General features: G+C 42.1%; 1 protein-coding gene across 1 annotated transcript in view; it reads left to right on the top strand.

Moving 5' to 3' along the window:
• LOC135441765 (protein EFR3 homolog B-like) overlaps positions 1-13,062 on the top strand; it is a gene marked incomplete at its 3' end in the record, with an annotated part of 36,793 nt that extends 23,731 nt beyond the window's left edge. The window contains exons 9-14 of the mRNA XM_064701314.1: positions 30-168; positions 1,764-1,818; positions 3,416-3,588; positions 5,978-6,053; positions 11,150-11,311; positions 12,934-13,062. Coding sequence (XP_064557384.1) covers positions 30-168; positions 1,764-1,818; positions 3,416-3,588; positions 5,978-6,053; positions 11,150-11,311; positions 12,934-13,062 — 734 coding nt within the window. The remainder of the gene's footprint in view (positions 1-29; positions 169-1,763; positions 1,819-3,415; positions 3,589-5,977; positions 6,054-11,149; positions 11,312-12,933) is intronic.
• Between the last annotated feature and the right edge of the window lie 378 nt (positions 13,063-13,440).

Raw genomic sequence — 13,440 nt, 5'->3', positions numbered from 1 at the left:
GATATCCCACCCCTGTTTTCCCGCCCCAGGCTCGTTCTCGGCGACGCTGCCGCCGTACCAGCAGTCGGAGGTGATGCTGTTCATCATCAACAAGGTGCCCATTCCCGACAATTCCCGGCATTCCCAGCATTCCCGGAACATTCCGGAGCCCGGAGCCGAGCCTGACGGGTGAGCCCTGCCCCTGATTCCCAAAATTCCCAAAAATTCCCAACATTCCCGGAACATTCCGGAGCCCGGAGCCGAGCCTGATGGGTGAGAACTGCCCCTGATTCCCAAAAATTCCCAAAAATCCCAAAAAATTCCCAAAAATTCCCAACATTCCCGGAACATTCCTGGAACATTCCGGAGCCCGGAGCCGAGCCTGATGGGTGAGAACTGCCCCTGATTCCCAAAATTCCTGAGAATTCCCAAAAATTCCCAACATTCCCGGAACATTCTGGAGCCTGCAGACAGGGCTGACGGGTGAGAACTGACCCCAAATCCCAAAATTCCAGAGAATTCCCAGAATTCCCAACATTCCAGAAATATCCCGGAGCCGAGCCTGATGGGTGAGCTCAAACCCCGATTCCTGGAATTCCCAAAAATTCCCAAAAATTCCCAAAAATTCCCAACATTCCCGGAACATTCCAGAGCCCGGAGCCGAGCCTGATGGGTGAGCCCCACCCCCCATTCCCGGAATTCCCAAAAATTCCCAAAAATTCCCAACATTCCCGGAACATTCCGGAGCCCGGAGCCGAGCCTGACGGGTGAGAACTGCCCCTGATTCCCAAAATTCCCAAAAATTCCCAAAAATTAAAAAAAATTCCCCAAAATTCCCAACATTCCCGGAACATTCCGGAGCCTGGAGCCGAGCCTGATGGGTGAGCCCTGCCCCTGATTCCCAAAAATTCCCAAAAATTCCCAAAAATTCCCAGAACATTCCGGAGCCGAGCCTGATGGGTGAGCCCTGCCCCCCATCAATCCCAAAATTCCTGAGAATTCCCAGAATTCCCAGACATTCCCAACATTCCAGAAATATCCCGGAACCAAGCCTGATGGGTGAGCTCAAACCCCGATTCCCAAAAATTCCCAAAAAATTCCCCAAAATTCCCAACATTCCTGGAACATTCCGGAGCCAGGAGCAGAGCCTGATGGGTGAGCCCCGCCCCCCCATTCTCGAAATTCCCAAAAATTCCCAAAAATTCCCAACATTCCCGGAACATTCCGGAGCCCGGAGCTGAGCCTGACGGGTGAGAACTGCCCCCCCATCCCGGAATTCCCAAAAATTCCCAAAAATTCCCAACATTCCCGGAACATTCCGGAGCCTGGAGCAGAGCCTGATGGGTGAGCCCTGCCCCTGATTCCCAAAAATTCCCCAAAATTCCCAAAAATTCCCAACATTCCCGGAACATTCCGGAGCTGAACCCAACGGGTGAGCCCTGCCCCCAAATCCAAAAATTCCTGAGAATTCCTAGAAATCCCAACATTCCAGAAATATCCCGGAGCCTGATGGGTGAGCTCAAACTCCAATTCCTGGAATTCCCAAAATTCCCAGAGCCAGAATTCCCAGACTTTTGACAATTCCCAGAATTCAAAAATTCCAGGAATTTCCCCCCTAAGAATTCCCAGAATTCCCTGAGCAAGAATTCCCTGCAATTCCAAGAATTCCCAGAATTCCCCAAATTCCCAGATCCAGAATTCCCAGACTTTTGACAATTCCCAAAATTCCCAGAATTCCCGGAATTCCCGGAATTCCCAGAAAAAGTGGGATTTTTGTTTTGCAGGAAGGAGAACCGGAACCGCCTGACCCAGCTGATGCTGCTCAAATCCCTGCTCCAGGTGCCAAAAATTCCCAAAAATTCCATGGAATTTTCCACTTTTTTTGGGAATTCTGGGGAATTCTTTGGGAATTTTGTGATTTTGGGGGGATTTATGCTTTTTTTGGGAATTCTTTGGGGGGATTTTTGGGAATTTTTTGCATTTATTTTTAATTTTTTCAGGATTTTGGGGGAATTTTTTGGGAATTTTTTGGAATTTTTGGGGTTTTTTTCAGGATTTTGGGGATTCTTTGGGATTTTTGGGAATTCTTTGGGCGAATTTTTGGGAATTTTTTGCTTTTTTTAATTTTTTTTTCAGGATTTTGGGGAATTTTTTGGGAATTCTTTGGGAATTTTCAGGGGAATTTTTGGGGAATATTTTGAAATTTTTTCAGGATTTTGGGGAATTTTTTGGGATTTTTGGGAATTCTTTGGAATTTTGGGGGGTTTTTTGAGGATTTTTGGGAATTCTTTGGGATTTTTGGGGGGGAATTTTTGGGAATTTTTTTGCATTTATTTTAAATTTTTCAGGATTTTTGGGGAATTTTTTGGGATTTTTTTGGGAATTTTCATGGGGATTTGTGGGAATTCTTTGGAATATTTTGAATTTTTTTCAGGATTTTTGGGATTTTTTTGGGATTTTTGGGAATTCTTTGGGATTTTTGGGAATTTTTAGGAATTCTTTGGAATTTTTGGGGTTTTTTTTGAGGATTTGGGGGATTTTTTGGGATATTTTGGGGGATTTTTGGGATTTCTTTGTGATTTTTGGGGGGTGAGATTTTTCTTTTTTTAATTTCCTTTTTTTTAATTTTTAGGAATTCTTTGAGATTTTAGGGGTGATTTTTTTGAAATTCTTTGAGATTTCAGGGCTGTTTTTGGGGAGTTATTTCTGATTTTTTGGGGGTGTTTTTTTTGCGATTTCACCAATTTTTTTGTGATTTTCTTTGGGATTTTAGGGCTGTTTTTGGGGAGTTATTTCTGATTTTTTGGGGGTTTTTTTTGCGATTTCACCGATTTTTTTGCGATTTTCTTTGAGATTTCAGGGCTGGTTTTGGGTGATTATTTCTGATTTTTTGGGTGTGTTTTTTTTGCGATTTCACCAATTTTTTTGGGATTTTAGGGCTGTTTTTGGGTGATTATTTCTGATTTTTTGGGGGTGTTTTTTTTGCGATTTCACCGATTTTTTTGCGATTTTCTTTGGGATTTTTCTAAATATCCAAAATCTCACTTTAATTTCCGTTTCCCCCAGGTTTCCTCAGGTTTGCAGAGCAGCAGACCTGCCCAGCCAATCCTTGGGGATTTTCCCTTTTTCACGGATTTTTTAGGGAATTTTTGGGATTTTTTTTGTGGATTTTTATGATTTTTTGTTTCATTTTTGGGATTTTTTTTACCCTGATTTTTTGGGGGATTATTTTGGGAATTTAGGGACAATTTTTGGGTTTTTTCTTTGAATTTCTTTTGTAATTATTTGGGGTTTTTTGGCATTTTAGGGCTGTTTTTGGGTGATTATTTCTGATTTTTTGGGTTTGTTTTTTTTGCGATTTCACCGATTTTTTTGCGATTTTCTTTGGGATTTTTATAAATATCCAAAATCTCACTTTAATTTCCGTTTCCCCCAGGTTTCCTCAGGCCTGCAGAGCAGCAGCCTCCTGACGGCGCTGCCGGGGCCCTTCCTGGATCGGCTGCTGGCGCCGGCGCTGCTGCCGCAGCCGCAGCTGCAAATCTTCGTCCTGCAGATCCTCGGCAGCTTCCTCGACCGCCGCCGCCTCCAGCCCCGCCTGCGCCCCGCCAGGTCAGAGAAAATCCTAAAATATTCCAAAAAAAATTCAAATTTTAGTGTGTGGGATAGGGAAAAGTTACTGGGATTTTTTCGGGATTTTTTTGGGATTTTTTCAGATTTTTTTCAGAATTTTTACACCATTTTTTACGATTTTTTTCAGAATTTTTACACAATTTTTACACAATTTTTTCAGAATTTTTTCAGAATTTTTTCATATTTTTTCAGAATTTTTACACCATTTTTTCAGAATTTTTTCAGGATTTTTTTCATATTTTTCTCATTTTTTTACAATTTTTTACAGATTTTTTTCAGAATTTTTTCATATTTTGTACCTATTTTTACAGATTTTTTTCAGCTTTTTTAGAAATATTTACAGAATTTTTACACAATTTTTTTCTGAATTTTTTCAGATTTTTTCCAGATTTTTAGAATTTTTTTTCAGAATTTTTACCCAATTTTTTCCAACGCCTGCTGGCACCGCAGCCGCAGCTGCAAATCCTCATCCTGGGGATCCTCGGCAGCTTCACCGAGCGCCGCCTCCAGCCCCGCCTGCGCCCCGCCAGGTCAGAGAAAATCCTAAAATAGTCCAAAAAAAATTCAAATTTTAGTGTGTGGGATAGGGAAAAGTTACTGGGATTTTTTCGGGATTTTTTTGGGGTTTTTTTCAGATTTTTTCAGATTTTTTTCAGAATTTTTTCAGAATTTTTACACCATTTTTTTCAGAATTTTTACACCATTTTTTCAGAATTTTTTCATATTTTTCTCAGAATTTTTACACGATTTTTTTCAGATTTTTTCCGATTTTTTTTCATATTTTTTCAGAATTTTTACACAATTTTTTCAGAATTTTCACACAACTTTTTTCATTTTTTTTTTACCATTTTTACAGAATTGTTACACAATTTTTCAGAATTTTTTCATATTTTTTCATAATTTTGACACAATTTTTTCAGAACTTTTACACAATTTTTTCAGATTTTTTTCTGAATTTTTTCATATTTTTTTCATAATTTTTACACAATTTTTTCAGAATTTTTTCATATTTTTTTCATAATTTTTACACAATTTTTTCAGAATTTTTACACAATTTTTTCAGATTTTTTACACAATTTTTTCAGCATTTTTACACCATTTTTCCAACACCTGCTGCCGCAGCCGCAGCTGCAAATCCTCATCCTGGGGATCCTCGGCAGCTTCACCGAGCGCCGCCTCCAGCCCCGCCTGGTCAGCCAAAACAGCCTCAAATCTTCCAAAAAAAATCAATATTTTGGTGCCTGGGATGGGAAAAGTTACTGGGGTTTGCTGGGATTTTTTGGGGATTTTTTCAGATTTTTTTTACAATTTTTTCAGAATTTTTCCATACTTTTTTATAACTTTTACAGAATTTTTTCAGAATTTTTACAGAATTTTTTCAGAAACTTTCAGAATTCTTCCATCTTTTTTTTCAGAATTTTTACACAATTTTTTTCAGATTTTTTCAGGATTTTTTCAGGATTTTTAAAATATTTTTCTCAATTTTTTTACAATTTTTTACAGTTTTTTTCAGATTTCTTAGAAATTTTTACAGAATTTTTACACAGTTTTTTCAGAATTTTTCAGGAGTTTTTTCATATTTTTCTCTTTTTTTACAATTTTTTACAGATTTTTTCCAGAATTTTTTCATATTTTTCATAGTTTTTACACAATTTTTTCAGAATTTTTACCCAATTTTTGAGATTTTTTACAGAAGTTTTTTCAGAATTTTTCCACAATTTTTTCAGATTTTTTTTCAGATTTTTTTCAGAATTTTTACAGAATTCTTTCAGAATATTTTCAGAATTTTTACACAATTTTTTACAGATTTTTCCAGAACTTTTTCAGAGTTTTTACACAATTTTTTTCAGATTTTTTCAAAAATTTTTCAGAATTTTTTACAGAATACTTCCTAATTTTTTCAGAATTTTACCAGATTTTTCCCAGAATTTTTTCAGAATTTTTCCCAGATTCTTTCATATTTTTTTAGAATTTTTCCACACAATGGTTTGCAGAGTTTTTTCTGGATTTTCCTATCTGGGACCAAAAATCGGGAATTTGGGATTGGGAAATTCCAGGAATTTTCTGGAATTTTCCAGATCTTTTTTTCCCTGGAATTTTGGTCTGGATCTGGGACAGATCCAGAACTTGGAATTCCTGAATTTTCTGGTTTTTATCTGATTTTTTTCCCCCAGAATTTTCTTCTTGGAATACCCTATTTTATTTTCTTTTCTTTTTAAATCGACTTTTTAAAACTTTTTTCCCCTCAGAGTTTTTTAGATTTTTTTTTTCTGTTTCTTTACCTGAATTTTCCAGCTGGGAGGAAAAATTTGGGATTTAGGATGGGAAATTTTGATTTTTTTTGGATTTTTTTGGATTTTTTCCGCAGTTCCATCACCGACGTTTCGCTGCTGAAGCTGAAGGTGGAGAAATGTTCCCGCCAGGATTCCGTCTTCATGAAAAAGGTCTGGAAAAATCCCAAATTTTTCCAAATTTTCCCAAATTTTGAGGTCTCCAAATCTGGGAATATCCCAAAATTTGGGGTTTCAGATCATCCTGAGGGAATTTTGGGATTTGTTGAATTCCTGAATTTTCCTTGGGAATTTTTCCATTTCCGTGGGGTTGTTCCGGGGAATTTCCAAGTATCAAAAAATGTCACAAAAAATTAAAAAAAAAAATCCCCAAAATACCTAAAAATTTTGAAGAATTTGTAAAAATTCCCTAAATCCCAAAGATTTCACAAAAATCCTAAGGAACTCCTGAAGAATCAAAAAAAAAAAAAACCAACCTTAAAAATCCAAGAAAATTCCCTCAAAATTCTGCAAAACTCCCTAAAAATTCCCCAAATAAACCCTAAAAAAATCCCCCCCAAAAAACCCCAAAATCCCCAAATATATCCCAGAATCTTCCCAAAATCCCCAAGAATTCCCAGAAAAAATCCCCAAATCCCCTCCAAAAAATGCCAAAAACCCCTCAAAAAACTCTCAAAAAACCACGGAAAAATCACCAAAACTCTCTAAAAATTAAAAACAAAAACAAAACCAAAACCACCCTAAAAATCCAGGAAAATAATCCTAAAATTCCACAAAAAACTCTTAAAAATCCCCCTAAAAAGTCCCCAAATTAACTCCAAAAATCCATGAAAATCAGCAAAAGACCCCCCCAAATCCCCTATAAAAATCCTCCAAAATTCCTAAAATTCAAACATATTCCCTAAAAAATCCCCAAAAACCCATTAAAACCATCTGAAAACATTCTCTTAAAAAACCCAAAAACCACCACCCAAAAATCATTGAAAAATCACAAAAAATCCCCCAAAAATCTAAGAAAATACTCCCAAAATTCACCCAAAAAATCCAAAAATCACCACCCAAAAATCATTGAAAAATCACAAAAAATCCCCCAAAAATCTAAGAAAATCCCCCCAAAATTCATCAAAAAAAACTAAAAAATCCCCTCAAAATCCAAGAATATTCCCTACAAAAATCTCCAAAAAATCCTTTAAAAATCTCCCAGAACCCTTAAAAATTCCCCAAAAAATCCTAAAAAACTCCTCTAAATCCCTTCCTTAAAAAAAAACCCCAAAATCACAAAAAAATCGCCAAAACCCTCAAGAAACCCACCAAAAATTCTAAAAAAAATTTTTAAAAACCCCCAAAATTACCATTTTTTCCCTTTTTTTTTTCCCTTTTCCCAGCTCAGTTCGGTGCTGCTGTGCCCGGGCTCCCCTCAGCACTGCCGAGCCCTGTTCTGAGGTTCTGCATCCCCTCAGAAACCCCCCCCAAAAACCCCAAAAAACCTTCTCTAAAATCCTACAAAAAACCCTCAGAGAAACACCCCGAAAAATCAGTAAAAAAATCAGTGAAAAAAATCATTGAAAAATCAGTGAAAAACCACCAAAAAGCCTCCCAAAATCACTAAAACATCCTAAAAAAATCCCCCCAAAATTCCAAAAAAATCTCAAAAAATCTCAAATATTCCCCCAAACCCAAAACCCCCCAAAATACCGAAATATTCTGAAAAAAACAAATTTTTTCCCCTCAGCACGGGGCGGCGCTGCTGTGCCACGCGTTCCAGGTGTGCCGCCTGTGCCCGGGCTCCCCTCAGCACTTCCGGGCCCTGCATCTCCTCAGAAATCCCCCAAAAACCCAGTAAAACCCCCACAAAAACTCACTGAAAAATCACCAAAAACATCCTAAAAAATTCCCCAAACCCAAAAATCCCATAGATTTCCCATTTTTTCTCCTCAGCACGGGGCGGCGCTGCTGTGCCTCGCGTTCCGGGTGTGCCGCCTGTGCCCGGGCTCCCCTCAGCATTTCCGGGTCCTGCATCTCCTCAGACAACCCCAAAAACCCCACCTAAAACTCCCTGAAAAATTACTGAAAAATCCTAAAAAAAAATCCCCAAACCCAAAAATCACAAAAGCCCCCCAAATTTCCCAATTTTTCCCCTCAGCACGGCTCGGCGCTGCTGTGCCACGCGTTCTGGGTGTGCCGCCTGTGCCCGGGCTCCCCCTCAGCACTGCCGGGCCCTGTTCCGCCTCCTGGCGCTGCATCCCCTCAGAAATCCCCCAAAAAGCCAGTAAAAACCCCAAAAAATCCTCTCAAAAATCCCAAAAACCTATTAAACCCCCCCCTCCAAAAAAAAAACACCGAAAAAAACCAATGGAAAAACACAAAAAAAAAAAAATCTTCAAAAACCCCCAAAAAACCCCGAAGAATCACTGAAAAATCCACAAAAAATCTCAAAAAAAATCCCCCCAAAAATCAGAAAAAAATCCTAAAAAATTCCATAAGTTCCCGAGGCCTCCAAAGCCCTAAAAATTCCCATAATTTCCCATTTTCTCCCCTCAGCACGGGGCGGCGCTGCTGTGCCACGCGTTCCGGGTGTGCCGCCTGTGCCCGGGCTCCCCTCAGCACTTCCGGGCCCTGCATCCCCTCAAACAGCCCCAAAACCCAGTAAAACCCCCACAAAAACTCCCTGAAAAATTACTGAAAAATCACCAAAAAATCCTAAAAAATTCCCCAACCCCAAAAAGCCTCGAAACCCCCCAAATTTCTCATTTTTTTTCCCCTCAGCACGGGGCGGCGCTGCTGTGCCACGCGTTCCGGGTGTGCCGCCTGTGCCCGGGCTCCCCTCAGCACTGCCGGCCCGCATCTCCTCAGACAACCCCAAAAACCCCACCAAAAACTCCCTGAAAAATCACAGAAAAATCCTAAAAAATTCCCCAAACCCAAAAATCACCAAAAAAACCCCCAAATTTCTCATTTTTTCCCCTCAGCACGGGGCGGCGCTGCTGTGCCACGCGTTCCGGGTGTGCCGCCTGTGCCCGGGCTCCCCTCAGCACTTCCGGGCCCTGCATCCTCTCAAACAGCCCAAAACCCAGTAAAACCCCCACAAAAGCTCCCTGAAAAATCACAGAAAAATCACCAAAAAATCACCAATCCCAAAAAACCTCGAAAACCCCATAGATTTCCCATTTTTTCCCCTCAGCACGGCTCGGCGCTGTTGTGCCTCGCGGTCCGGGTGTGCCGCCTGTGCCCGGCTCCCCTCAGCACTTCCGGGCCCTGCATCTCCTCAGACAATCCCAAAAATCCCACCAAAAACTCACTGAAAAATTACTGAAAAATCCTAAAAAAATCCCGAACCCAAAAATCACAAAAAAACCCAAATTTCTCATTTTTTCCCCTCAGCACGGGGCGGCGCTGCTGTGCCACGCGTTCTGGGTGTGCTGCCTGTGCCCGGGCTCCCCTCAGCACTTCGGGCCCTGCATCCCCTCAGAGAACCCAAAAACCCAGTAAAACCCCCCACAAAAACTCACTGAAAAATTACTGAAAAATCACCAAAAAATCACAAACCCCAAAAAACCTCGAAAACTCCCAAATTTCTCATTTTTCCCCTCAGCACGGGGCGGCGCGTTCTGGGTGTGCCGCCTGTGCCCGGGCTCCCCTCACCACTTCCGGGCCCTGCATCTCCTCAGAAATCCCCCAAAAACCTCACCAAAAACTTCCTGAAAAGTTACTGAAAAATCACCAAAAACATCCTAAAAATTCCCCAAACCCAAAAATCACAAAAAAAGCCCAAATTTTTCCCATTTTTTTCCCCTCAGCACGGGGCGGCGCTGCTGTGCCACGCGTGCCGGGTGTGCCGCCTGTGCCCGGGCTCCCCTCAGCACTTCCGGGTCCTGCATCCCCTCAGAGAACCCCAAAAACCCATCGAAAATCCCCCAAAAACTCACTGAAAAATTACTGAAAAATCACCAAAAAATCCTAAAAAATTCCCCAAACCTCTTAAAACCCCAAATTTCTCATTTTTTCCCCTCAGCACGGGCGGCGCTGCTGTGCCACGCGTTCCGGGTGTGCCGCCTGTGCCCGGGCTCCCCCGAGCACTTCCGGGCTCTGCAACTCCTCAGACAACTCCAAAAATCCCACCAAAAACTCACTGAAAAATTACTGAAAAATCCTAAAAAATTCCCCGAACCCAAAAATCACAAAAAAACCCCAAATTTCTCATTTTTTCCCTCAGCACGGGGCGGCGCTGCTGTGCCACGCGTTCTGGGTGTGCTGCCTGTGCCCGGGCTCCCCTCAGCACTTCGGGGCCCTGCATCCCCTCAGAGAACCCCAAAAACCCAGTAAAACCCCCCACAAAAACTCCCTGAAAAATTACTGAAAAATCACCAAAAAATCACCAACCCCAAAAAACCTCGAAAACTCCCAAATTTCTCATTTTTCCCCTCAGCACGGGGCGGCGCGTTCTGGGTGTGCCGCCTGTGCCCGGGCTCCCCTCAGCACTTCCGGGCCCTGCATCTCCTCAGAAATCCCCCAAAAACCTCACCAAAAACTTCCTGAAAAGTTACTGAAAAATCACCAAAAACATCCTAAAAAATTCCCCAAACCCAAAAATCACAAAAAAAACCCAAATTTCCCATTTTTTCCCCTCAGCACGGGGCGGCGCTGCTGTGCCACGCGTTCCGGGTGTGCCGCCTGTGCCCGGGCTCCCCTCAGCACTTCCGGGCCCTGCATCTCCTCAGAAAACCCCAAAAACCCATCGAAAATCCCCCAAAAACTCCCTGAAAAATTACTGAAAAATCACCAAAAAATCACCAACCCCAAAAAACCTCGAAAACCCCCAAATTTCCCATTTTTTCCCCTCAGCACGGGGCGGCGCTGCTGTGCCACGCGTTCCGGGTGTGCCGCCTGTGCCCGGGCTCCCCCGAGCACTTCCGGGCCCTGTATCTCCTCAGAAATCCCCCAGAAACTCCCTGAAAAATCACCAAAAAATCCTAAAAAATCCTTAAAAATTCCCCAAACCCAAAAATCGCAAAAAACCCCCAAATTTCCCATTTTCTGCCCTCAGCACGGCTCGGCGCTGCTGTGCCACGCGTTCCGGGTGTGCCGCCTGTGCCCGGGCTCCCCTCAGCACTTCCGGGCCCTGCATCTCCTCGAAAATCCCCCAAAAAGTCCCTGAAAAATTACTGAAAAATCACCAAAAAATCCTTAAAAATTCCCCAACCCCAAAAATCACAAAACCACCCCCCAAATTTCTCATTTTTTCTCCTCAGCACGGGGCGGCGCTGCTGTGCCACGCGTTCCGGGTGTGCCGCCTGTGCCCGGGCTCCCCCGAGCACTTCCGGGCCCTGTTCCGCCTCCTGGCGCTGCTCAGCCTCGAGCTCGGCACCGATGACGTCATCACCGACCTCCTGCGCCTCGTGCTCGCCCTGCAGGTAACGAGGGACCGAAATTTGAGGGAATTTTTTTAATTATTTTTGTTTATTTGAGGGATTTTTATTTAATTTTGAGATTTTAGTGGATTTGGTTGGCAATTTGGGGCTTTTTTTTGGGAATTTTTGGGGGTTTCTTTTCGATTTTATGGGGATTTTTTGGGATTTTGAGGGGTTTTTTGGGGGGTTTTTTTTGAGGGGTTTGGGGGAATTTTTGGGGATTTTTTTTCAGATTTTTGGGGGATTTTTTGAATTTTTAGGGGTTTTGGCAGATTTTATTGGGGTTTTTGGGGATTTTTTGGGATTTGGGGCAGATTTTGGGGGGCTTCTGGAATTTTTAGGGGTTTTTGGGCGATTTTATGGGGATTTTTGAGGGATTTTCCGGTTTTTTTGGTGGATTTTTTTGGGAGAGGTTTTGGGGTTTTTGGGGGGGATTTTTTGGGGCATTTTTGGGATTTTTGTGGGAATGTTTGGGGTTTGCTGTGGGGTTGGGGGATTTTGGGGGCTTTTTTGAGGCATTTTTGGGGTTTTTGGGGTTTTTTTGGGATTTTTACCGATGACGTCATCACCGACCCCTGCGCCTCGTGCTCGCCCTGCAGGTAACGAGGGACCGAATTTTGAGGGAAGTTTTTTTATTATTTTTGTTTATTTGAGGGATTTTTATTTAATTTTGGGATTTTAGGGGATTTTCGGGGATTTGGTTGGCATTTTGGGGTTTTTTTGGGAATTTTTTTTTCGATTTTATGGGGATATTTTGGGATTTTGAGGGGTTTTTTGGGGGGATTTTTTTGAGGGGTTTGGGGGAATTTTTGGGGATTTTTTTCAGATTTTTGGGGGATGTTTTGAATTTTTAGGGGGTTTTGGCAGATTTTATTGGGGTTTTTGGGGATTTTTTGGGATTTGGGGCAGATTTTGGGGGGGTTCTGGAATTTTTAGGGGTTTTTGGGCGATTTTATGGGGATTTTTGAGGGATTTTCCGTTTTTTTGGTGGATTTTTTGGGAGAGATTTTGGGGTTTTTGGGGGGATTTTTTGGGGCATTTTTGGGATTTTTGTGGGAATGTTTGGGGTTTGCTGTGGGGTTGGGGGATTTTGGGGGCTTTTTTGAGGCATTTTTGGGGGGTTTGGGGGTTTTTTTGGGATTTTTACCGATGACGTCATCGCCGACCCCCTGCGCCTCGTGCTCGCCCTGCAGGTAGCGAGGGGCGGAATTTGAGGGAATTTTTTTTTAAATTTTTGTTTATTTGAGGGATTTTTATTTAATTTTGGGATTTTAGGGGATTTTCGGGGATTTGGTTGGCATTTTGGGGCTTTTTGTTGGGAATTTTTGGGGGTTTCTTTTCGATTTTATGGGGATTTTTTGGGGGGATTTTTTTGAGGGGTTTTGGGGAATTTTTGGGGTTTTTTTCAGATTTTTGGGGTTTTTTGGGGGGGAATTTTTGGGGTTTTTTTGGGAATTTTTTTTTCGATTTTATGGGGATATTTTGGGATTTTGAGGGGGTTTTTTGAGGGGATTTTTTGGGTTATTTTCAGAGCTTTCCTTTTGGGTTTTTTGGTGCGATTTGGGGCTGTTTCAGGATGAATTTTGGTGCTGTTCCATCACTGATTTTGCTGATTTTTCCCCCAGGATGTGGCCCAGGAGGAGCCGCAGCTGCCGGAGCTGTCGCGCTGTGCCCTGCCCGCGCTGGGAGCTGCCCTGCTGGTGCTGCTGGGGCACCTGCTGGGGGTGCCCGCCTTCCTGCAGCACGTCCAGGAGGTCAGAAAACCTTGAAATATCTCCCCAAAATTCCCAAAAATATCCCCCAAAAATTCCCAAAAAATCCCGCAAAAATTCCCCAAAAATTCCGCAAAAATCCCGCAAAAATTCCCAAAAAATCCCACAAAAATCCCCCAAAAAATCCCACAAAAATCCCCCAAAAATTCCGCAAAAATCCCCCAAAAATCCCCCAAAAATTCCCCCAAAATTTCCCAAAAAAATTCCCCAAAAATTCCCCCAAAAAATCCCAAAAATATCCCCCAAAAATTCCCAAAAAATCCCCAAAAGATCGCACAAAAATTCCCCAAAAAATCGCAGAAAATTCGGCAATTCTGGGGCCATTTTTGAAGCTTTTATTGGGATTTTTGGGGATTTTTA

This window comes from Zonotrichia leucophrys, unplaced genomic scaffold (assembly GCF_028769735.1).
Source record: "Zonotrichia leucophrys gambelii isolate GWCS_2022_RI unplaced genomic scaffold, RI_Zleu_2.0 Scaffold_486_38360, whole genome shotgun sequence".
Lineage (NCBI taxonomy): Eukaryota > Metazoa > Chordata > Aves > Passeriformes > Passerellidae > Zonotrichia > Zonotrichia leucophrys.
The sequence above is the reverse complement of the archived record's forward strand: the minus strand, read 5'-3'. Positions and strand labels throughout refer to the sequence as shown.